Source organism: Melopsittacus undulatus, chromosome 1 (genome assembly GCF_012275295.1).
Source record: "Melopsittacus undulatus isolate bMelUnd1 chromosome 1, bMelUnd1.mat.Z, whole genome shotgun sequence".
Classification (NCBI taxonomy): domain Eukaryota; kingdom Metazoa; phylum Chordata; class Aves; order Psittaciformes; family Psittaculidae; genus Melopsittacus; species Melopsittacus undulatus.
This window is the reverse complement of record NC_047527.1, coordinates 34532794-34559743: the sequence shown is the minus strand read 5'-3', so window position 1 is coordinate 34559743 and position 26950 is coordinate 34532794. Positions and strand designations below refer to the sequence as shown.

The following is a 26950-nucleotide window of genomic DNA, read 5'->3' as shown; positions in this document are numbered from 1 at the left end:
TGGCATGGTATGATCCTAGGAAAACTTATCTTTCATTTGAAAGACAAAATAAATGTTCTTTAGTACTTAGAATTGCCAAAAAACTTTCAAAATGCACAACCATAGGGGCAATAAAGCCAAAAGATAAGTAACATGAACACAGTATTTATTATGTTTTAAATTATCATTATTTTGAAAATAATTTCTTGATTTATCTTGGGGTTTGACACATACCTTTTTTATTTAATGTTTGCTGTTGGCAGGAGTAGAGTCTGTTCATTTTTCAGTTCTCCTGATTTTTGCTCTTCAGTAAAAGTTGAACATTTCTGTTTTCATTTTCATCTGCATGGAACACCTTCTTTCTTTAATGTTACCACTACCATTGAAGTAAGAGAGTGTTGCCGATAACTTCAGAATGGAGCTTAATAAAAATATCTTTTGGTAAATTTAAGCAGAATCTTTTAGATTGTTTCATACTGGACCTTTTTTGAATCATTGTTATTCTTTTATTCCCTCTATATAAATACAACAGCAGTATAAAAATCTTTTTGATGTCTAGGATAGCGTATGGCATCACAGGAAAACTAAGGAGGTCTTCTAAGCTGATTAAATAAAACCAACAAGAGTCACAGGAGGGAAGGGAGGAGGGAAAACACTTGCTCGCCTGATCTGAGATGTTTGCAAAAGCTAAAGCAATTCTCCATCAGTTAAGGATTGAAGTTTCCCTGGTGGACTGATGACCTTTGATGTGATAATTGCTGGTTTTCCTGAAACTCCGAAACAGATCATGTATAGTATGGTTAGAAGAAAAAGGGATAAATATTAATGAAGCATTGCATATTCATTCAAAACCAGCAGGAGCCCAGCAGTTAAACACCCCTTTTCATCCCATGAGGCAGGATGGAGACTAAGATCCCTATAATATTTGCCACATAACTTACACACCTTAATCTGGGAGCAGTTTTACAGAGTGTTGTGTATCTCTGTGGCTAAAAGCTTATCTTGTTATTGAGAAGAATATTCTTTCTGTTAGGTTTTCCTTCTTTTGAAATTGTCATCTAAAGTTTAAATTTAAATATTATTTAAAGTGTTTTTACCTCTTATGTAACACATACATATATGTGTAAGAGTATCAATTTTCCGTCATGGTGGCCTTAGAACTGAACCCAGGTGGATCCTAAGTTACTGCTTTTCAGCATCCTCTTGCACACAGTTCACTACCATCTGCTTGATCTTAGAAAATAACAGCTAAATGTGTTATAGTTAGCATACAGTTCTCTTGCTTTCTCAGGAGTTGAGAAAAAAGATAAATGTTTGCAGAGCAAAGAAGGGACAACATATCCTATTGCTTACTGCAAAGACTTTATTTTTATTATAATAAAGGTGCAAGTGTTTTATTTACCACTTGAAGTTACTTTCTTCTGGAGTTAGTTGTTGCTTTAGTTCATAGAATCATAGAATTGTTATCATAATCACATTTAGTAGGTGAAAAGATACATAGAGTTTGTCAAAAGGCTTATCATCCCAGTCAGATGTTAATTTGCATGTCTGTCATGGCTTGGAAAAGATTAAGTATTAGCCTTTCTTCTACCATGTCAGCCGTATTGTGCTGTTATCTTGAAGTATTTTAAAGTCAAATAAAATTGAGATTTTCAGACTGATTAGCTGGTGTGACTGCAAAGGCATTTTTGTATTCAAGAAATGTCTTTGTTGTAGCAGCGATCATATCTGACCTGCTTCCTAGGTCAAGAAACTTGAAGGGCTCTTGGTCTGTTGCAGAAGCAACTCGTTGTGGCCTGCAACTGGGCCTGCTTTCATACGCAGACACTTACTGCCAGCCTAGCAACATACATGTTCTCTTCAAATGATTAATTTAGCATCAAATGAGACATACTGTTTCTCTGGAAAACATCCTTGTAAAGCTGACTAAAATGGGAGGTTAAATATCAAAGGGCTAACACAAAGAAAGGGAATGATCAAACAACTAGGCTATTTTGTGATTTACATGGGTTATTTTGCTGATGATTAAGTAAAGAAAAACCTGCTGGGATGAAGAGTAAGCAATTACACATTGAGGAAACTCTCATACTTATTAGTAGTATTCATAGACTGAGAGACCCTCCACAGGGTGATCACTTGCTAATTCCTTGTAGCCAGCAGCTTTGATGTACTTACACTATGAGATTTTCTTAGAGGAAGGGAATAGGCAGGAAATATTCACTGAATGCATAACCACTGGCCATCAAAGAAAAACTGTGGAGTGCGGAAAAGATCTGTAAATAAAGAAGGCTTCATGCAATATTGATGGCTGTATCCTGTCTTCAACTGTCAATATCTTTTTCTAGAAGGCCAGTTAATAAGAATAATACATTAATCATAACCCTTGGTTATTCTAAGATACAGAATAATTGCCAAAAGTGGGAGGAAGATATTTCATTGTCAGCACAGGTGACAACAGCAGTAATAGACATGGAAGTAGAGAAAACTTTGATTACAAGACCATAAACATTTATTTTTACTGAAGTTCCAGTGTGTTGCACTGAAGACTTGGGAAAATATTTTCACTGCACTAGTAATTTCTGGTTCCTCCCATGTGCAATATAGTTTCCTTTCTAAGGAACCTTGACTTTACGCTGACAGCTCCTTTCCTGCTGCAAGGACAGGGGAAAGATCCTGAGCAAAAATTAGGTTCAGATGTGAATTGATATTGTTAGATAGATTTAAAACCAATTCTAGTAATGGTGGATAGAAAAGAACATCTTACCTGTGCCTGTGCCAGTAATGAACAAAATCATCAACAACAGATGGTGACTCCTGCTTGAATGCAAGTGCTGCTCCTTGAGGCACAAGCATGTTGTGAGGACTTTTTTCTGTGGGACCTAGGAACAAAGTACAAGATAATAACACTAGCCTGATTGTATGATCAGCAAGTTCATCCACTGGCACAACTGTGCTAACTTACAGTTCAAGATGTGCTCCACTTGCTGCAATGGATGACATGCCTAGTTAACAAATGATGCATCTGCCATGATAGTCCACAATAGCAGCAAGTGATGTGTCATAGTTTAGTTCCCACTAGCATTGTCATTGCTAAAGTCTGAATGCCCTGTAGATTACACAATTTCAATGCCCTCTGTCTTCAAAGATAGAAAAAGCAAGGGTGTTGAGGAGCAATTAAAGATTGAATGTTCCATATTTACATATGGCAGAGAACCATAACACAGATGAAGACTGTAATATGAACCTGTCTGAATTTTGTTTAAGTAAATAGGTAAACATCAGTAAAGCTTTCCCAGTTCCCCTGTTTGGCTCCTAAGGTAACAAGCACTATACACTTCTGAAAAAATACAGTATCATGGCTTAACCCCACTCAACAACTTAAGCACCACCCAGCTGCTTTCTCACTCCCCATGCACCCCAGGATCATAATCAAGAAATGAGAAACAGAAGCATAAAAGTAAGAAAACTCATGGGCTGAGGTAAACACAGTTTAATGGGACAAAAGGGGAAGAAAGGGAAAAAAGAGCAAAAATAATAACAATAACAATAAAATAATTACAATATACAAAACAAGGGATGTACAATGCAATTGCTTACCTCTTGGCGACTGGTGCCTAACCAGTTCCTGAGCAGTGGTCCCTGGTCAGCTTTCCGCCACCCTGTTTATTACTGGGCATGACATCATGTGATATGGAATATCCCTGTGGTCAGTTGGGATCAGCTGTTCAGGCTATGTCCCCTCCCAGCTCCTTGTGCCCCTCCACCCTTCCCACTGTCAGGGCATGAGAATCTGAAAAGTCCTTGAATTAAGTATGAACACTATTTAGTATAAGCACTACTTAGCAACAGCTAAAAGCATTGATGTGTTATCAATGTTATTCTCATAATAAATCCAAAACACAACACTGCACCAGCAGCTAGGAATAAATTAACTCTATCCCAGCCAAAACCAGGATATACACGCTGTCTGATATTCCTACAGTATGGAGCAGTAAGTGAAACGATGGTAATACTTTGAACACTAACCCAAATGCAGCATTCTCAGCTTATCATTATTTTAATAATTTCTGAATAATGTGTGATAAGTTTACAGGTAAAGAGATGAACTAAGTGTAAGACAGTCTTAGCTCGAATGTAAGATTGATGAATGGAAACAAGTCAAGAATACATCTTCAAGGAGGTTTAGTTGGGTGATTATTAAGGATCAAAGCTCTTTGTCCAGTCTAACTTTCAAATCATCATCCATAATAAATTACAGAATGGTGTTGGATTTGGAAAGCCCTTCCTGTACAACATCCTTAGCAGTAATATTATCAGATTTTAAGGGAGGTCTTGTTCTTCTGACTGTTGCCATTTAATATCATAGGGATGTATGATCTGAACTATGTAGGGATGTATGATCTGAATGATGTCTTTCATTAAAGGTAGAGCTGGACAGAGAATGACAGTTTAGCTTTCAAGAATTCAGATTTTTTGATTTCACACTGCAATGAAGACAAAAGCCTTCCAGTGGAATTTTGTTTGTTTTTCTTTCCACCACATAAAAGTGTATTGACATTTATTTTCAGGTTGAACAGTTAAGGATTGAACAGTTTGAACAGTTGAACAGTTCAGGATTTCCTACTGAGCCTCAAGTCTCGGAGTAAGTAGGAAGCTTAACCTGGACTCAGAGTAGTTGAGCTGATCCTTCTATGTTTTAGTTTCAATGTTTTTTATTGATACCAGTGATAATCAATTAGCTAATTCTTTGCACAGTGAATCCAGAAACGTACATAAAGACATCGTGTAAGAAAGCAGGAAAAAAATTCTGAAGGTTTTATATCCAACATAAAGTTTGCAAACAGAGAATGACACATTAAAAATTTGTTCAAAAGCCCTATTCAACAGGATATTTCCATAACATATGGCAGAAGGCGTTTTTCAGCCAAGCCTTAAGCAGGTATTAGATGCTAACTTGTGACATTCATTGCACTGTCTAGGAGACGCATATGATTCACACTAGTCAATCAGCTACCTTGGTTTTAAGCAATTTCACGCTAAAAAGAAAATGTATTAGCAAAAGCTCTTTCCTATTTGGTTATGGTTATGTGCTTCCTAAAATTGCCTTCCCACTGTGTCGTCACCTGTAAGCTAAAATCTGTATCATTTGACTGTTAACAGTTGATTTGTATTTTGTATAGACTGCTGAACTCAATGTTAAACCATAGAAGATAGGATAATTTGTAATAAATAGATCCCTTTTAATCATACTGGTAAAGGTGATGATTTGTGATATGCTCCATTCTACTGTGTCAGAATTTTTGTTTGTTGCTATTTACAACCTTCACCACAAAACTGAGGATTTATCCTTAAAGGTTGCCTTGTGAAAGGTGCTTGTCCATTTCAGCTTTGAGTGCAACCTTTCTGTAGTTATAGATAATGGGTTTTGATTCTCATTCAGCTGTGTAGATACTTTTTCATTCATTTACAACTGATCTATTGTTGCCTGTGCATGTCATGAACATGAGGTACTTCTGGCCCTGCCTGCTTCTGCCCACCCCCTGGGGCTTATGACTCAGGACCCCATTCCAGCCCCCTGGGGCTCCTCCATCACCTACCCATGTCACAGTGATGGATTTAATTTGCAGATACATAAAAATTGCATTAGCGAACATAGGAAACACATTCCAACGTTCAGGCATTTTGCTACATCTCTTTGCATTTCTATCCCATGAAAAGCTGAATACGCAACTCAATATTGTAATAAAGGCCTAGTTTGGCTAGAGAAAGTCATGCAGGAGTTTTACAAATAGTTGCAATGTTAAGATAAATGCCTCTGAGCAAGGGTCAACAGAGTTTTAAATGCAGGAGACAACGGAAACATAATCCAGTGCCATATGATACATTAGTGTAATGCATTTTGCATTTCAGATTCTCTCTCTATACCCTGAAACCTTGGCATATTTTTTCCCTGAGTTTTAACATATCTATAATCTAAACATATTTTACCAGCTAAGGAAAAAGTTTCTAGGAGCTTCTAGTAAAATGGGATAACCCAAGCAGGTGACCAAGAAGTGGGTTATGCTGTGTGTTATATGAGTGTTGTCATCCCGCATCCCACAGCCCAGGGGAGGGAATTTAGGGTACATCATCTGCTTGAAACCACTCTGCTTTTAAAGGAGATTCTAAGGAAATCTAGTAATTTCTGCATCTGCTGTCCAAGAGGCACTATTTACTCTTCACTGTAAACCATGGAAAGCACCTCTAATTTGGAGGGGGGGAAATATCTGGAAGCTATCATAATCTAAGAAACCTGTGATCCTCAGTCTCTATTAGAGCTTATGATCAGAGTTGCCTTTCTGCGGACACAAATGCATGTTGTTAGCTTCATTCCCAGTGTAAAAAAACCGTGGGAAATGCATTAATAGATCATAATAATATCTTCAAGAATAATATGGGGGTTTGATAGATTTTAAGATATTAAGAAATAAAAAAGATTTGTAAAATTTAATACATGAAGGGCTGGTTATGATTTCCCTTTTTTTTCCACTAGACTTTTCCTATAAAACTGCTTTATTGTGGTTATAAACCTTCCATCAAAATTTCTTAAATAAAATCTAGAAATAAACACATTTTGAAAATGCGGTGCCATTGTAAATAGAAGCTTTGGAAAATTATAATTATTCACTGTCTGCAGCCTGTGTTTAGTTTTTCAGTCTTCTAAGAAACTCATAAGCAGCTTGAATGATACTTTCAGGAACAATTGGAACTTGTTGACAGCGCTAAAAATTTGAAATTCCATGTTTTAAAGCAGTAACTGTTTCACATAGTGAGACAGAGGTTGTAACTTAAAAACTGCCTGCATTTAGACTTTAAAATCAGCCATATGGGACAGAAAGGGTCCCTCTGGAAAAATATTCATTTAACTCTTGATAAATTACTCATTTTTGCTTGTTTATTTTAAAGGACAACATACACAGGTATGTATTCATGGCAGATGAATTAGCTCCTATATTATGAGTGTGGTGTGGTTAGTGTGAAACATTTACACCACCCAGCTCATCAGAAACCAGTCAGATCATTTGTTTCATTCCAGCTGTGCTCTTTACATTTACACGGGGCCTGGGACAGATGGGATTTCAAATCTCTGTTCCCTCATATATAGAGTTGCACTTTTCCAAATCCTGACTGCTTTTATCACTCTGCTTTATTAACAAACACACACACACACACACAAAAGAATGTTTAAATAAGCTTTCATTTCTGTTGAAGCAGTCACCCACTGAAATAATTGGAAGACTTCTGACCAGCTCAAGGGACTTTGAATAAGGCCTGAAATTCTGTCTAATTCCTGTGACTGGGGAATAGAATTTGGCCTTTAACATTTAAGACTTTTAAATGGGAGGGACAGATGTCAGACATCTCTTATAAACTGTGTATAGTGATGAAATTAAGTGGACCAAGAAGACAGTAGGAAGAGTGTTAGACTTGTGGACAATGAGAGACACGGATGCTATTCTGTGATACTACTATACACTGAATTCCAGGACTTGCTTTGGTGGCAGTGTCCTTAAGAAAACAGTCTACTAATGTACTGCTGCCTTCTGGATCATGGTCAGCCTGTAACTGTAACAAAACTTGTGGGGTTTTTTTGTCATTATTCATTTCTGGTCCTGAGAAAAACACAGAATGTTCAGAAATAACCAGAAATAGAAAAATCGTGTTTTAGGTCAATACAGATCTTTGAAAATCTTTATTGATTCATTTGCTTTGAAAGGAAAGGCTCTGTGAAAGTTTTGTTTCATTTAATTCATCTCACTTTTCCCTAATAGCAATACCACTTTAAACAAATATTAAAATGTATTTGAGTCAACACTTGCTAAACAGCATCTAAAATACCATGTCCAGTTCTAGGTCCCTGATAGGGGAAAGACATAAGCAGATGGCCATCAAGACGGCTGGGGGCTGGAGCCCTTGTCCTGGGTGAAGAATATAGGGAGCAGGGTTGTTCAGCCTGGAGCAGTGACAGCTTTGGGAGGTCTAACAGCAGTACCTCAGTGCTTACAGAGAAGTCATTGAGAAGATGGAGCCTCTTTCTTGACAGTCATGAATGGCAGGAAAACAAGAGGCAGTGGACATAAATGTGGACAAAAAAGGCTCAGACTGAATGTAAGGAAAATCCAATTTCACCCTCAACTCAGTCAAGCAGTAGAACAGGGCCCCAGTGCATTTGGGCAGTGTCCATCCTTGGAGTTTCCAAACCTTGGTAAAGTTCTGAGCAGCCTGGTCTGACCTCACAGCTGAGCCTGCTAAAGAAGTGGATTCTCTATGTGTTGGTCTAAGCATTCCTGAATTGGGTCATTGATGCAGTTTGTGAGACACCTTTCACATAAGAACATCTCATCTACATTTAGGGAAAAAAAAACAAACCAACAAACAAACAAACCATCCAGTAAAGCAATCACTGATGGTTTCCCCACAATAATCACTGTCAACTGGGATGCCTCCCAGATTCCTTCCCACACAAAATGAAGAAAAGCACTACATTTCTGTACTTTGCCTTTCTATCTCTTCTCCATTAGGTGGGAATTATTTCAGATACATCCTGCTCCTTTCCGCTCCTAATCTGTACTGTATTATTCAGATGCTTCTACCTAATGATTACCAGTTTCCATTCCTGTCTTCCCTCTCTGTGCATAATGCAGTCAGACACTGGGACATCAGGTGGACTGCCTGCTCCATCACTGATAGAGAAAATATTTCAGTCAGTGTTGTGTCAGGCATCTTAGTAGAAGCTTGGCTCATGAACAGGCTTACCATTGATTACCTATAAAGATATGTTATATATATAATTTATAAATATGATATAAAATCATGTCTCTTCATTGCTAAATAGGAACTTCACTTAGTAAGAAATGCGTTGTAAATAAAATTATGGGTGCTTCAATATATTCAGTTTTGTCTTGCATCCTTTAAAACTGCTCTCTCATCTACAGAAGCTAGGATGGTGAAATTGAAAGTACCTGTATGTGAGCTTGAAAGATGAAGAAAACCTTTCTGTAGGCATTTTCCCTTGGAAAATGAAAGCACATTTATATGTGCTAGCCTTTCAAAATGTTTTCTGAGATAAAATTATTCACAGAATAATTTCAACAAGTCCTTCTGGAGTCTCTTAGATCTCAGACTGAAGATTATTTTCAAACAGCTCTTTGAGAACAAGTTACCAGAATTCAGGCTGAGAGAATTTATATTCCTCAGACAGATAAGTTGTATATGGTATATTCTGTCCTTGAACAGGCAAGGATAACTCTGATTTTGGGCTTTTTTGAAAGGTATACTAATTCTCAAATGAAATTCATTATCCAGATGATTCTTATATTTTGGCCTTTCTCATGTGTTTAGCTTTTCTTGAAGTATTTAGCAAAGATCTTAAAGCAGCTTTGCACCAGAGATATATCAAAGAGCCTGCAAGAGGTTGTTTTAAGGACCTGACCAGTCCTGTTGAATCCAGCAGGCATATTTATTTTACATAGCGGAACATATGTATTGGGATCTAAGTAAGGACCTGGGACGTCTGATTTGGCAGTAAATGCATTACTTGTGTTCCTTGCTCATAGTTGCTGCCATTCCTGTGCAAAACCTTTTTCACCTGGAAGGACATGGCCATGTGGAGCTAACTTTCTGAGTTTTCCCACAGTGAGTCAGTTGCAGGTCACTGGGAATCCCCTCAAGCATATGCAGGTGTGTGTTTGAGTGGAGGCTGTGGGACAGCAAGGTGGCAGGACTGGAAGAATTGCTATGATAGACACAAGTCCCCTCTGTTTGTGGACTGGGGATGTACCTTGTGCCCCCCCAGGTGTTTACAATTATTAGTAAGCTGGTTTCTCTATAGCACAGGTTTGTCAAGGAGAACTTATTTGAAAACAGATTTCTTTATCTGTCAAGGAGCTTTTACATGTATATCAGAGTAAGCAAAATTTATACTGTGCCAGGACTGGAAAAGCTGCTTGACAAAAAGAAGTAGGCTAGTGAGGACAATCTTGCTTTAAAATCAGTACTCAGGACCTGATCTGTTGGGTCTATCCTAGAATTCCTACTAAAGTCAGTTTGAACTTACCTAGAGTAAAACTCATTTGAATACACTGCACTACAGCTTAAAGTACATCTGAGATCCTCTCCTAGGAGTACAGGTGATGCTATCTGTTTATGTACAGACATCTATATAGATTCATAGTGCCAGTTCCTCATGCTTTCAGACCTAGCATTGGCTCCTCTGGGCCCCTGAACTCCTGATGCTTCCCCCTGTGCTGTCAGCAAGGAAAGTAGCCAGAGCAGCCATGCATTAGGCTCTGCTCCCACCGAAAGACCACCCACCCACACGATGGCACAACCTACCTTAACCTCTCCCTGTAATAATGGAGATGTGTACATTGCCATGAGGAAATTGACATGTTCTCTGCCTTCTCCTATATACGTAGATCCATAGCTACTCTGTGCTAAAGATGCTGTATTCGTATTCAAATTGATCGTGTCCATTTATTTAGGAAAGCAAACTATTTACCAAATAAAAAATAAAAAGTCCCTCTTTCAAAGAGAATTTCAGAAATTTGAGGGGAAGTAAACATATGTAGGAAGGAAGCTTTTTAAATTGAAAGAGTTCTTTACCTAAAGGGGATGTGAAAATCTGTACTCTTGCACTGTTTCTAAAGCTGGTGGACTTAAATAGAAATTTAAAGAAATGTGCAAACTGTGTCGCTGTTGTTCACCTCTGTTATATGATCTCCCAACCAAGACTACTTACTGGATTACTGAATCGGCACTGTGTTATTGTAAGGTATGTTTTCATAATGCCCCACACTGCTGAAGTGAGCAGGGATATAGCAAAGATATGTGGGTTTAAATGGAATTTTAAAATTATCTGCAATTCTTTCATACACAGAATTTACTCTTTATGTTTGAAAAATAGTTGGAGTCTCTTAGTAATAATACTACCTGGTAGCTGGAAAGCCACTTTCTTTAAAGATTAAAAAAAGTCTGATATCAGAAGCCTGTTTGGACCCTAGTGCACATCTAATTATCTTTCTCAGTCTTAATTATTTAGCAAGTGCTAATAAAGTGCACGTATCATGACACTCATGTTTAATAAGCATATAAATTTAATTGATTTTTTTTCCTCTCTTTGAAGACTAACAGACACGGAATTCAATCACAAGGCAATGGCATTATAACTTCCAATATAACATCAGGTTTTAATAAGCCTCCTGTTTGCTGCACACATGTGCTTAAGACTGCCTGGAAACCAAATCAGTAGAGAAAAGGGATTACTTTAGATTACTTTGAAATGTGCATTGTTTGAAATGGCCTCTGGTGACCAGCTTTCATGAATGGCTGATTTTACTTGTGGGGCACATCATCTGGCTCAATTATACCAGGCTCTTTTGTATGACAAGTGCTCTTCTTGGCTGTGTTGAAATATGAAATTCTAAAACAAAGTAAATCAGATGGTGAGAAATAAATTGAAGTAACTGTATATTATTAGCAGTTTGTAACTTAGCAGCATGCTGAAAAATATGCAGGAATTTTCTTTTAAAACTTTCACAGATTTGAAGCTAATACAAAAAACATTGTTTTTATTTTTCTCTAATGTTTTATTCAACTATAATAACAGCATTAAAATCAAAGACACATTTTCCTTTTCTCAAATATAGAGAATTTCTTCTGCAGTTACATATTTTTAAAAAGTGATTGGAGTTTGTTGTTTTACTCTGACATACGAAGTGTTGGAAACTTTTACCTAGAAGAATATTCCTTAGCCTATACAAAGCTATAAAAGTGGGTTAGCAAGCGTGCGTTATACTTTCAAGTCACTGCAGGCTTTTTCCTTTCCTGTCGGTAACTGTGAAATTACAATGTAAAAACGTAATATAAGGTTATGATTCTCTCTGCCTTCAATTGCTTTAAATTACAGCTACTTTAAATTAATCTAGCCTGAGGCATTGACAATACATCATTATAATACACATATTATGTTTGGAAGGAGAGCAGATAACTGATTGATTAGTAAAGTGTGCCAATAGATAATTATTAGATTAGACCCCGATAGGAGCTACATTCTTTGTGTTCACTGCAAATCCTCTACTTTACAACTAAGATTAGGGGATTAACCTTTAAGAAGAGATGGTAGATCTTACTTTTTCCTGACTTCTGCTGTACTGTAAATGTGTTTCCCATGGCTGCAGGCTCACTATTCCCACAGGAAACTGACCTGCAGATTTACGCGGTCATGCCTGGTAGTCTGAGATTGCAGTGTTTGCCTTTTAAATATAAGATAGAAGTGTAAGATGTGAGAAGAGCACTAACATTACTAAACTTTAAACAGTCATCTCTCAACAGCTTTTTCCACTTAAGTACTCACTGTATTAGAGAAATTGAGAGTTGTTGTTGTAGGGTGTTACAGCCTTCTAGTTGTCAAAGCAATATGGTTTAAGGAAAGGTTTAAGACTTCTGAACCAGTAGGTTGCTTTGGACAGATGAACATCTCACCTCCCTGACCTTATGTAATTTCTATCTATCTGCACAATTACTAATCTCATGAAGTTACTAATTTTATTGGGTCTCTAACCACACACCTGTTATAATTCATTTAACATAGACTATGTGAGGCTTTAAGAAGTCCATCCACACTTTGACACAAACATCAAAGGCTCACAGAAGCCATATGTGTGTGGCTGAGAAAACATCTTTCACTCCTTTCACTTTGGAGTTTCCACATATGCAGAATGTTCCAGAGTACAGGGCATTGCTAGGTGGACACAGCTCGCTTCAAAGCAAGGAACTGAAAATGGTAGGCATAAAACATGGAATGTGACCTTTGCAGGGGTATGGATGTGTGAAGCCACCTCCAGCTAACTTGATGACAGTGACAGTGATTTCTGGTACTACAGGCAGACGGGCAGGTGTTTGGAATGGTGTTGACAAGGTGCTCACCAATGTGACCAACCCTCAAGTTCATACTGGAAATTACAAAACTGTGTCAACAGCAGAATCTCTACTCTGCTGTTTATGAATTATAAGAATTCTTCTTGTTGTCCTTTGCCTTTCTACTTTTCTTATGGAGAGTCTGATTTGAAGGAAATGTAGAACACTGGGGTCATATTTCTGTAAAAAATGTTCATTAAAGCTAAACAGTCAGCAGGTCATAGACAAAGTGCATAGGAAGATAATGCTTTTCTGCTTGGGGTGAGGAAGGAAAACTCATTTTATTGTGGTGATTGACATCTGAGGTCTTGTTTGTTTGAGAGGTTTTATCCACTTATTTATCAGAGAAACCTATAAGAAGAAATTATCCAAGATGATCTTTTACATTAAGGAAATGAGGCAACTTATCACTTGCAATGACAAGGCCGCCTGCTTCTTTTCTGTGCTTTTGATATATTTTTATGCAAGTTCCTAGTATTTGTCAGCAAATCTTAGAAATATCCTAAGTAGCAGAACATTAATTTTTGGACTATATCTTAATAATATACGCCTATGTAAATTTTTGGAGGCAGTGAAATCTAAGTACAGAGAAATAATCAGTAGGATACTGGATAGTAATGAGGAACAAAACACTTAACCAAAAAATTGCTGCTGCATTAGGAGTCTCTTGATTTAGGATCCCTGTGGTAACTTATATTCTCAATTCACTGGGCACATGTATTACTAATATAAGCGGAACAGAATCCAGACTTCTGCTGCTTAAGCTCCACAATAACAGTCCACATTATTACTAGTACTATTATTATTTATTATTACTGTGGCTTCCTTTATTGTCCATAGTTGATCCATATATCTTTCTAAGGAAAGGCCACTAGAACAGTGGGCCTTAACCTATGACTTTGGATAATGTGATGTCCTCAATATCATGTTCAAAAGGAAACAGCAGCTCTGTAGTGCAGAGAAGACAAAGTTGTCTCACTTGGCCATGAATGTGGGGCATTGCATAGCCACTGTCCTTATTAATTATCTCCACATTTGATTTCAGATTTACAAGCAAGAAAGAAATCTGTTCATGTAAGCCAGATGCTCTGTGTAAGGGTATGTGGAAGCCACATTTGTAGAATGTTAAATATGGAGAAGTTCATACACCTTTAAAGCTCATAATTGAGTATTCTTGTTGATACTCAGTGCCCTGTTTCAAAAGCAAAGTGTATGATTCTGGACAGATTTTTGTTGGCCAAAAACAAAATGGCACTTCTAGTGATCATAGTAAAAAATGTGGATGTGAAAACAAAGCGGATTTTCGAAGGGAAAATTCTCTTTTTTTGAAAACTATGTCTTTTGTTGTGATCCAAATTAAACACTTTCAGTCAATGCACTGAAAAATCTTGGCCAAAACTGATATAAAAACTATGAATTGTTTAAAAAAATACTATGCTACCTTTTGTTCTTCTTCCTAGTCACTGAACATCCTCTTAAGAGACCTAGAAATAAAGTCCTCCTAGTTTTTATGCCACATCACATGAAGTGGTACTGTAGCCCTTCTTTGCAGTGCCCTGCCAATGTAATTCAAGTTTCACAGGTACTTAATTCTCCACATCAGTGAGTCCATGAACTGCCTTTTATAATAATAGCAGCATAGAACCAACCAAAAATCCAAGTTTTCAGATTTTATCCCATGAAAGATGAGTACAAACGGTGAATTTGTGCTCCTGGGGGATAAAAAAAAAAGAATCACTGAATGAAAAATTGCATCCAGATGAGGTAAAACAGTTTCTTTGGATTTTTCTGGTTTCATTTATTTACTGATTACATTTCAGTTGTCCTATGTACATTCTATAGGGAAAATATCACTTAAATTTCCCAAATAGCATATATAGAAGTTATGATCATCACTTGTTTACTTGGCTAGAGAAAAGCATTTTATAGTTTTTTACTGCCTTGATTTCTGAACACTGCACAAAAATTTTATTTCTCCAAGTGGATTTGAAAAGCTTCCTTTTAGAATTTCTCCTATTTTCATCTATTTCTCGAGACAGCTACAGTGTCCATAGGGGCACTTACAGATTACCAGCCAGTAACCCACACAAACATTGCAGCCTGTCTTCCCTATCAAGCCTATATTTTGATAGTTTACTTCGTTTCCTTCTAGGGCTGGGAAACAGACTTTAAAAGGGCAAGTTATCAAAGATCACCTTTCAATAAAGATTTATCATATGCAAAACTGAAATGAGCAAGAAAAGGTGGCATTACTGTGCTTTTGTGCAAGAAACAGTCAATGAATCTTGGGTAATTAATTTTATACGCATAGGTCAGTCCTGATATCTTCCTTTGTCCTGCAAAGACCAAAAATAAGAGTTGGTAAAGAAGCCCTTCACACTTCTTCCTAGAAAAGGCTTGTCTAATGTGGCCCTAACATGCTAAAGCAAAAGGAAGATTTAAAACTAACTAATAAAGCCCAAAAATGATGAAATGGAGAATACTTGTTAATGTTCATTTGGGTTAATATAAATTTTATTAGCACTGAGGTGTAATTGTCAGGAACTTGCAGTTTCATCCTTGGGGGATTATTCAAACACGTTGGTGCCAATGTTTGCTCAGTGTAGTCAGGATGACTGCGCTTTCTGGGTCAACATTGTCAACATTGTCTGAAAAAGTTTGCTGTACGATACAACTGAGGTAAGAAACTAAACACTGAGTCTCACTTCACACAGCCTTTCGTGCTTTGTGAGATGAGTCAAAGGTTTGCTATTTAAAGATCAGACATTTAGAGAAATTGTATTTCTGCTGTTGCACCAAGAGCATGGTATCTGGTGTCTGTCAGAAGAAGGCTGACTTCGGTAACCCTGGTCTTGGGGGCTTTTGTTGGCTTTTATGTGACTTAGAACAAATACATGGAAATTGAACTATTTTTAAAAGTCAGTCCAGACTAATTACAGACTTCCAGTGTACTTATCTGAATGTTGTGTAATCACTGAAATGGTATTTAACTTTAAAATGCCAATCCCCTGTATTGTCTTTGCAGTGCTCTAATGTAAAGTGGGAGGCTGGACTGTTTGTTGGTGTAGAGACAATGAAAGACAAGATTTCTTTGCCACAGACGCTTGGATATTCCTTTTAAAGATGTTCACACTGTTCTGGTGTAATTGCAGCCTGCCAGAGTGAGGAGCATGAAACTGTTTAGCTTGTGAAGCTTAAAATAAAAGGTGTATGTGAAAACAATCCTTTTTCTAGCAGTCCGACACCAAGTCCCATCCCCTGCCTCTCCTCTGGCTTCTTCCCCTGAAATTTAAAGCACCTTCCTATTAATGCATTTTTAGGTAGGTGATGAGGCCTTTTTTGTCTTCTCTGTTGCTCTTATTAAATTATTTCTACTTATTAATCTGTTTGTAGCTCATGTTGCATGTCTGAATGCAAAGTCTCAGGTGTGGGTGCACACAGATCTCCTGATGAATTATGCTCCAGTCTAATCATATACTGTACATCCCAGTTTCCATGCAGGCTTATCCTTGGGCAGACGTCTTAAATGTTTTTGGGCTCGGGTGGGATTGTGATTTGGGTTTTTTTTATTGACAGATATCACTGTGCTTTATCCATAGCTCCAGAATAAAGCTAGAAGGAATGTATATGGCAGGTCAATACCCTGGAGGGAATAGGCATGACTCTGAGGTTTCTTTCCCAACCCCTTCCTTTTTGCCCTCAGATATTCCCTTCCTTCCCTTGTGTAACAGGATGGTTTTGCAAAGCTTCATTCAGTAATGCCAAAAGTGTTAAAGTGTAAGTGGCTACCTACTCCTTTCCGCACAAATCAGTCATTTGCAGTCACAAGTTTAAATCTGCTGCAGCAAAGACAAGCCTCGGTGCTTGCATCAGGTCTTACAAAAGCAAGGCTGTTTGACTGACAGGTACAGAGGGGAGGTTCTGATAATGTACTAAGCTGAGTCTGAAAGCAGAGTATCGAGGATGAGGCAGTGCCAGAGGTACTGTGCATTATGGATGAGGCACTCAGGTCTGTTGTTGATTGATTGAAGGACAGTTAAGGTCTTTCACAATGCTGGGTAAGATCAGCTGGACTGTCATTTAGTATGAGCTTTCTTGTCAATGGGAAGACGACTTTTCACGTAGTGATCGAATGCAGATTGCAAAAGATAGCCATGCTCTCCCCTCTGCTTTGTAAGGGTTTAGTTGCTCACGCAGGTGATTTAACCTAAAATAACTTTATCACTCTACCACGTGTCATATGATGTAATTAACTCTTATTCTTGGAATCTTATGCTGGCTATAAATATTGGAAAGTACCTGTGTTTGATGACGTGAGATACACGTCCTTCATCTCTAGCAGCTAAGGTGCCATCTCATGACTGCGTAGGTATGGTATTAAATTAAGCAGGGAAGCTGGGGGGAATGCAAATTTTCTCTACGTTTTTCTTTCAGAGCAGAGAAAGAAGCTGTAGTGAGCAGTTCTGGAGACTTTGAAACACAGCCACAGTACTGAGGTCTTTGACTGACAAGTCTTCTTCTTTCTGCTTCTTACAGGACTCCTCCTACAGATGTTCTGAACACGTCTGCATCCCAGCAATTTTTTACTGCTCCCAGGTATTGAGTATAAGGAGCAAGCATAAAAAGAAGCGTGGGGTGTAGGAGAAGCAGCACTGTGAGGAGTATACTAGAAGTCATGCCTATACAAAATGCAGGCAGTGGCATGACTTCAAGCAAAAATTATTTGAGAAAGCATAGTTGCAGAATGACAGAATTTATTCTTATAGAATGACAGAATAGAGCTGTTATTCAACTATATGGCTTATGATCTTGTTAAATGGTATGTTTCGGGCTTGACTTTCCTAAGTGTTATCCTTTCATTGTGTGACTGAAAGTTTATTTATTGCTTGAATGGAATCTCTTTTCTTCTCTGCAGGTCTTGAAAACTAGAGCTCAGGCAATTCTGGACCAGTCTTTTCATTGAAATACTGGAACTACTATGAAGTCTTCCTGGTTTTCACTCATCTTGGCAGTGCTCAGTACTGAACTGCTAAGAAGTCACTGTTCCACTGTCAAGTCCCCAAGGTTTAGAGGACGCGTGCTGCAGGAGAGAAAAAATATCAGACCAAATATCATCCTCGTACTCACAGATGATCAAGATGTGGAGCTAGGTGAGAAATAATTGTTATTTGCTCCTTCATTCATCATGTGTCTTACAGTAATTTCTGCCAAGCAGAAAGTACTTTAAATTCAGAGAAGGTACTAGCACTGCAACAATAGCAGAATGTGGGACAAGTTTGGAAAATGAGTTAACTAATTTAATTTAATAACATTCATCACATTTAATTAAAGACTTTAGGAAATGTATGCTTATCAAAATCCACCAAGGAAGGCTTTAATCACCACTATAAAAGGATTTAATAATACATGCAAGGATATACAGGTAAAAAAAAATTTCATCAAAACCTCTTTTTTCCTTTGTGGCTTTCTGTAGCACATCAAAATTTGAACGTTAAAAGGTTTTAACCCTTCCCTCAGAGCTGTATAGGTCAGTATTTGTATTCTCTACATATCTGTCACATGCGTGCATGTCTTCTGATATGTTTATTCACACAGACAAACTGGTCTGGTTTCAGAACAGATGCTTATCTTTTCCAGAAATTATTGAACCATTTAAAATCCATCTGCTTTTGTATAAAAATAGGATAGTTTTGCTTTCACAAGTATACTAAATATCTGAGCACAACCTGGACATACCAGCCAGAAGTGATTTTTATTTTTTTCCTTAGGGTGGAAAAAGTTAAAACACTTGGATGATGTTCCAGGAGGCCTTTGAATGTTTTCCATTAAGTTAGAAAGTTATTAATGGTAGTTATGCATATAACTGATTTTTTGGTTCACTGGCCAAAGTGAAAAATCAAGGAGTGCAATAGGATCATTTTAGGTTATCCCCCAAGCAAATATTTTAGTTTTGGGGGTGGAAGGTAGGATCAAAAAGGTGAAAATTTGGCAAATCAATTGAAAGTGAAATCTTGCATTCTTAGTGGTTTTTAATGTCAGACATGTTTTTAATAAAACTGTAGTGAATTTCTAAACAAAATACCATATGACACTGAAAAATCAAAACTCTTCATTCCAGAAAACTTATAACAAAATAGTTCATTTTTTTCCTAAAATCACATACTTGTAGCCAGAAAGTTGTAGACAAAAAGCGGTATAGATCTAAAAGCAATTCATTAGTTGCCAGCATGCTTGTATTGTCATGATGCAATAATAATTTATGCAGTCCTTCAGGACTGTGAGAACACAATTAATGAACTATATTTTATGACTGAGAGTAAGTGCTTTTATGTAGCAGGGATCCAAGACCAGGCCTTTAGATCTGAACACATCTTATCTTTTTTATTTCTCACTCTTTCAAATGTCTGCTCTGTTTAGCCATGCTGCATAACGAATGGCTGTTCCCAGCTCTATTTCTGGCCTAAAATACAGCTATTACAATAGGAATGCATTTCTTCTTGATAGAGTTGTTCTGAAATCTTCGTTAAAAGGGTCAAGTCATGTCTTCCTTTTCATGGTCTAAAAAAACTTACTTTTTCCAAGACACTGGGAAAGGTAGGTCAGCAGACACATGTCTCTGTTACTGACAGTGTTACTGACTTGCTGTCTTCAGTCTTGTGAGAGGGTTTGCAAGTGGTGAAAGAGGAGGAAGGATGTGGCAAGCCACTTTGTTCATATTGTGGAGCTCCTCTCTTTGAAAGCTCCTCTGGATGTTCGCAGGGCACTCTGGCTCCTATTAGCAGGCAGCTGAGCAATAGCCTGGATGTGTATGCATTCCCACTGCCCTGAATGAAGACACAGGTTTCCCTTTTTCATAGATCATTTCACAGGAAACAGGATTCAGCCCCAAGACTTACTGTACTGCATTATTCTCACTTCTACTAATAAATCATTCTGTTTATTTGAAAAGTAAAGCCATACTGTTTTCCATGTGTGAATTATCCCCTCACCCTTCAGTGATTCCTGAGAAAAAATTTTAGTTTCCCAAAGGTCAGTGCAAAGTAACACTTTCTGCCACAAACAGAATAAAATTTCGGCATTGGTGTCCAAAATTCATATGACTGAAAGTCTCTTGATTTGGATTCTTTGCTATTGTATTCCCTGCACGAGCATTTCTAAAAGCTGTTCTAAATGAATGTTTTAACATAAAAGCATAAAAGTACATTATAGACTTCAATCAGGAGGAATTTGTCTCCAGAGCACGTATAAGCATTGAACTAAAATATTCAGCTGCCTGAGTGCAGAGGATATACTCAGGAGTTATCCAAAGTAAAATCTACAAGAGGCAGAGAGCATACATTTAGCTAGTGCTTGAAGCATAAGGAGTATGTACATCCTCCTATCTATCTGCAGCATCCCCTTAAGTTTTGCATTCTGAATACAAAGAACTTTAGCAGAGCTACTGTCTCATTCAACTTACCAGATAAAATGCACAAATTGCTCCACAACTCCAGTCAGTTCCTATTTATGCTGTGAGGAATGTGTCACAGAGGATATTACAGATCAGCTGGTGGATGGTAACTTACGTGGTGTGAAGCAGCCTGGCCCACAGCTCTTGGAGAAACTCAGCAAACACCTGGGCCCAGAAGCTGGGAAATGTCTGGTTAAATTATGCCTTTGCACTTTCTCTCCCCTGCCAAGCTCCTGAGGGTAGAGAAATAACTGCCCAGCACTGAAACAGATGGGCATCTTGCTCAGTGTAAACACCAGCATCCAGGAACCAGAACTGCCCAGAACTACTGCCCCCCTCGAGAAAACAAATTGCTCCTCTTCAGGGCAGCATCCCCAGCTCCCACTGGGGTCAGGTCTGTAATCTGTTCAGGCCTGAGGTCAGGTATCTACAACCTTTTGTTCATTCTTTAGTCTCTTCCCCTCCTCTTGATTCTCTATCACTTGCACATATCAGTACTCAAACCATGATCCTCAAACCACTTTTACAATCCTCACTGTAAATAACATCTTGTCAGAAAGGAGTCAAAATTAATGAATACATTGGTAGTTTCAGTGTTTCCAACCTAAAGGCCTATGAGATGTCAGGGAAGTGGGAAAAGTTTAGGAAAAAAAAGGAGTGAGAAGTCCGTTTTAGACAACTGCTTTTTTCTGTACCCTTGTTCACAGCCCAATGCATCACCCAGTGAAATACATATAAACCATCCACTGAGTACAGCACTGGCTGAAGAGATCACAGAATCATCTGAATACATCAGACGAGGCATAATTTGCTCCGTTTGCTTTCCATCTTCATTAGAGCTAAAGCACCAGAAAACATAAAATGACAAAATGGGGATATGTGCTGTGACATGAGAAAGTCCATCACCTTTCTGGGGCCTTGCATACAACCCATGTAAAGACAAGGTGGCTCTAACTATCTCTGTGTAGAGATGCCCACCTGTGATGCACCTGAATAAAAATCCATAACTACTTTAAGACTTGCTGTGAAACCTTGGTTACTAAACATATTTCTTGACATATGAGAATCCCCTGAGAAGTGACACTGAATTTCTTGCTTGCCAAAATTTCCTAATGTCTGTGTCCAAAGTGGCCATTCCAGTTACTTGTTTCCCCTCAGGTGCTCCCCAATTGGTCAGGTAGAACACAAGTGTGCTGCTGTCAGACAGTGCCTGGGTACATGTGCCCTGAAGACTGTGGACCAGATGGTAAAGCACAAGCTGTGACGAGAGCTACAGACAACAAAGGGCTATAACTTATATCAGCAAGTTTTATCTCCTAGTTGTGTTTTATTTTCCGAATGAGGAAGTCTCACCTGCTTTGAAGTGCCTATTTTAGAATTTCCAGAGGGGCTAAATCTATTATCAGTGTCAGGGAGTGCATGCCTGGAAGAAAAACTTACGCATAAACAGCAGGTTTGCAAGAGCAGAGGGCTGACCAAGCAGAGGAATGAAGAAGCGCTCTAACAGCTGGTCATTTATAATGCATAGAGGCATGAAAGTGCATATCAGCTCTTCTGTTGTTACTGTGCATTACTGCACCTGAACAGTGCACTTTTCATCTGAGGACCTCAAAGCACTTCACAGCTAAGCTCTCAGCAATAAACTGTGACATTTCAAAAACAGGAGAGCTGTGGCAAAAACAGAACAAGACAAAACAAAATAAAAGCTAAAAAGAAAAAGCCAGCTTGTGGTCCAAGATAAAGACAGGTAGAATGAGGATGATCTCTCACTTTTTTACTCAACAACTTGTTGAAATGCTCCCACTCATACAGATGGAATTTTGTGTTCAGCGACCACTCATTTACTCCTCTACTTCTCTGTATTTTTAAACACATGGCTTTTGTACGTATTAAGTTCAGGAAAGCATAAATACAGATGATCTGCATTTGGAAAAGAAGGGCTGTGAAAGAGGAAGAGTCCAAAATGATGGTGACTTACTTGCATTGTATTAAATGTATCCTTAAAGACACAGCCATTGACACTGCAAAGGAAATGCTGAAGAGCTATCTCTTCCTCTTTTTAACCAAATAATTTTGATGCAAAAGATTTTGTATTCAGCACTGACTCCTTAGTCCAAAGGCAAACCAGGGCATGCTTAATTTCAAAGACAAATTCTAACTTTTTAAAAATTTTATTTTCAAGTTACCCAAACAAAACAATCAAGAAAAACTCTCACTGTATCAGTGGCATCAATGGACTTAAACCTGCAACTGTTAACTGTGCAAAATTAAGTGTAAAACCGAGGTGAAAAAAAAAGTAAAATTCCAGAAACCTCTTTTTACCACCAAAATTTTGCAACTATTACAATTCGCTCTGTTGGTATGTTTCCTGGGCACATACTGACATATCAGTGGTTCACCCTCACCCTTCAATCTCTGTTCTGTTGAATAACAGAAATCAAAGTTTGACAGCTGTCAGCAAATACTGACAGGCCCTATTAGGAGCTGCTCAGTATTTCTGCAGTCAGAAGTCTGCAAGCCCTGCTTGTCTCACCTTGTTGTTCATTAAAATGTTTTGAAGCATGCAAAAAAGGTCTTTGTACTTTAAACTGGATCAATGTAATTTCTTGACAAAGGTGATGAATTTTGCCAATATTTTTGTGCACAGATTTATCCCCAGAAGCTGATTTTGAGCACAGTGCTTTGGCATTGGAGTCAGATATGCTGATCCTGTGTCCACGTAAACTTCCCTCTAGAAAACTGTTGCTGAATTCTGTCTCTCCTCCCACCATCTTTCACTCCTTTTACCTCCTTCCTCTCTCTCATATTATCTGATAAAATGGAAAGAATTGTAGCAGATTCATTGGTAAACACAGCATTTTACATATTTTACTGGTGCATTGACTAATGATACGATCTCTGTAACACACTGTTTTCCTACAGCCATGTTTGAAGAACTATGCACCTATAAATCTGATGCAGCTTTAAAGTTTAACATTCTGTTTCTACATCAGTGTTTTGAAGCCTGAGATAAAAGAACTCTGTATTTCTGGAATCCTGAAGAATATTTTTGGTGATATAATAAAACCCTTATCTTCTAAAATTACCTAAGCTACAGAATAGAACAGACTGATGTCCAAAGGCAAGCTAATCACTGAAACTTTACTTTTAATAGCGTAATAGCAGCCAATATATTCTAACTATTTTTTTTTTGCAGCACAGTGATGATCAGTACCTCTTATTGCAGGGTCTTTGCAAGTGATGAATAAAACCAGGAGGATTATGGAGAATGGAGGGGCCACTTTTATCAATGCATTTGTAACCACCCCAATGTGCTGCCCATCGCGTTCTTCCATGCTGACTGGGAAGTATGTGCACAACCACAACATATACACCAACAATGAAAACTGCTCTTCTCCCTCATGGCAGGCTACTCATGAGCCACGTACCTTCGCTGTGTATCTCAATAACACTGGGTATAGAACAGGTAAGAAACAAAACAACAGTAGTTCTTTGTTTAAAGTGAAGATGACAGATGTTCAGCAACGGGTCTCAAATCACTGCCTAAAATGAAGCAACTGTTGTCCCAAACTGAGTTTACAGAGCATAGATTTAGTGTTCTGGAGAGGGAGGGTAGTGCTGCCTGCTGGTCCAGATCCGCAACTAACAGCCATGTAAAGAAACTCACTTGTAATGAGCAGCATATTTTCACATGTGGATGTCCCAGGTGGGAAATTAGCTGTTGAGCAGTTAAACCTAGTGTGAAAGAGGTGCTTTTTAGTGGCATTGTGGGTCTGAACTGGCAGTTCCAGCCATGATTATGGTCAGTATTATGGTCTGCTTGTGGACAGCTGCTGACTGTTACAGAAGAAGATGTCAGGGCCAGGCTGGAGACTGGTGCCAAAGACCTCACAGGAGCGAAGTGCCTGTCATGGGAGTGAAACAAGGTGAATGGTATAATTTAAACTTTGCCATGGGGTGATATTTCATTTGCATTTTCTGCAAAGGAATAGAAACATGTCTTTAAAAAGGATTGTCTACTGTGCACCAATAAGATTTGATAGTTTTCTTGTAAATTCCTGGTGGTTTTCCGTAGTCAGGAGATCTCTTTCCTGTCTACAAAGAGCTCTTCTTATTCCTCCCGTCTGTGCTTCAGCTTGATGTAAAACTTGATTCATTTCTGCATCACCTAACCCCTAAGATCCAATCTGTAGACACGTTAGGCTCCAGCCTGACTTCCCCTTCATAAGGTACAGGAGCTCTGCGAGGTCATCAGAGTGCAATTTGTCCAGAAGCACCGTTTGACTACAAAGACTCCCCTTTACAGGACCAATGAGGCACAAATCTTGGTGCCAACTATGTTTTTTACAATGTAATTGGCAGCAAAGAAATTTGTCCCTATCACTGACTTAGGCACAAGAACAGACCCCTTTCAAAAAACACAGAACAGGCAAATGTCTCCATGCTGTCTGCTTGTCCTAATTCTTTTAATGCTGCTATATCCAAAACGTCAAATTTATCTGCCTGTTTGCCATCTTCACTAAACAGGCAGTTCACTCTTCTTAATTCTGTTTCTCTGCATCTATAGTTCTGGAGAGCATTTGCTCCATGTTAAAAGCAAAACCAGACAAATACTTAACTTCTTTGAATGTGGTGCTGGGCATGTGCTGAATAGTATTTCAGTCTCTATTAAGCTGGTTTTAGTGAAGTTTCCATCTGAGTACAGCACTGCTAAATCCAAGTAAGGGTCAGCATCAAGGCTTAGGAGAACAAGAGTGAGATAGAATTGGGAATCACTGCTAAAAAAGGTGCTGAATTCACCCTGAAATATAAGCACTGTCTCATGGCTTATGTCTCAGAAATCCTTTCTGTTTGATCTGCTTCATGTGGATTTCTTTCTTTAAAAAATTATTATTTTACTGATTCGTAATGATTTGGAGAAAACTCCAGGAACAAACTTGCCAACAAAGTTTTCAAGCTGACAAGCAGGTATTCTTTATTGCGGCGCCGGGAGACACGGGGGATAACTCCTCCTAACGTATGTCTCTCTATTACTACACAAGCCATCCTTATATAGTCCCTGGGCATACATACATATTCATGAGGCTACGTATGGATTACATCATTTTCCAGAAAGCTCCCCGCATGCGTACAGAACTGTGGTGGTGGTCTCTGAGGGTCGTTTACTTCTTCCAACAATCTTCATCACTTCTGGCAGCCTTTGAAGCACGCGCAGTAGATGCTCATACCAGTTTAATTGGTTCACTAGCACCAGAGACATAATAATCCCCCTATCCTCCTACTTATCAGTTAGTTTACCCACAGCCTATCCTGGACACCTGCTATTCCCAGATACTCCTTATCCCTGTGTCCTGTTTTTCTAGACTGTTTTTCTTAAGACCACATCAACTATAACAATTTATCTTGTGCCAGTATGTTCTCTATCTGTACTCTATTTTTTCTATGTATTATGCACCTCAGTAATTTTCCACTGCTACTGTTACAAAGCCATTGAACTTAACATTGCTTAAAACTAATTCTAAAGGTTTATAAATTCCATTTTGTGATTTTCTGTTCCCCTTGTTTCAATTCCCCCCTTTTTCTGTCCTTTTGCAAATTCTTTTGCAACATCTTATATATTACCATTACCATCAAAAGTCCTTTGAAATAATTTCCCATTTCTACTCGGTGCCTAATTTCATTCCTTTTTCAATCTTCATAATTTATCATAGATAGTTTACAACACCAGAGGGAACATTGTATCATACCACAAGTAAACAATATTAAAATAATTAACATCCATATTCTTGCAATCAGTTGCCTCAACCAGGAGAGATTAGGTAACCATGTAGTTTTTCCATATTTCTTCGAAACCATAGGAGGTGTCATCCATGGCCGTCCCTTGAAATATCTTAGTTTGTTTCCAAATTTCCTCCAGATATGTTTCAATTCTGCCACTTTGGTCTATGTAGGAACAACAACTTTCATTGATTATGGAACAAACTCCTCCTTGTGATGCCAATAACATGTCTGGAGCCATTCGGTTTTATACCACTTTAGATAGGCTCGTTATGTTTTGTTGTTCTGCCTGCATTATATCAATATCTTTACTTTCCATTTCCTCTATGGTTGCTGAGATATTTACAATTGCTTTCTCTAATTCACTTACTCCCAAAGATGGAATTAGCCCTCTCACAAAACTATGAAATACAGTGTGCCGTTCAATAATAGGGTTAAACCTTTGCTTAGCCCGTTTAACAAAACTTCTAATCCAGGTTCCGGAAGGATACCTGTTGATAATAGTAAAATTGGGTATTATAGCACCTAAGGTGCATGCCCCCTTCCAGTTGGGGGTAAAGTTTTATAAGCATTTTCTCCACATAACCAATACCATCCTTTCCCTTTAGGAACGGGCCACCACTGAACTACGATACCATCTATATTAATAGTGTAATTGCAATTTGAATGGTGACCTACATCTGTGGCATTTAAGCAAGTATAGTCTCCTACCCTGGTTCCTGGTGTAATACATCTTTGTGCACAGGTGTAATATTTATTGCCTGGATTAGGATTAACTATTCCAAA

General features: G+C 38.2%; 1 protein-coding gene across 1 annotated transcript in view; it reads left to right on the top strand.

Moving 5' to 3' along the window:
- The window catches only part of SULF1 (sulfatase 1), a 130750-nt gene that overhangs the window by 42675 nt on the left and 61125 nt on the right, over window positions 1–26950 (top strand). Inside the window, exons 4-6 of the mRNA XM_034067644.1 lie at window positions 17473–17532; window positions 17852–18086; window positions 23613–23852. Of these exons, the coding sequence (XP_033923535.1) occupies window positions 17915–18086; window positions 23613–23852 (412 nt within the window). The 5' untranslated portion in view covers window positions 17473–17532; window positions 17852–17914. The remainder of the gene's footprint in view (window positions 1–17472; window positions 17533–17851; window positions 18087–23612; window positions 23853–26950) is intronic.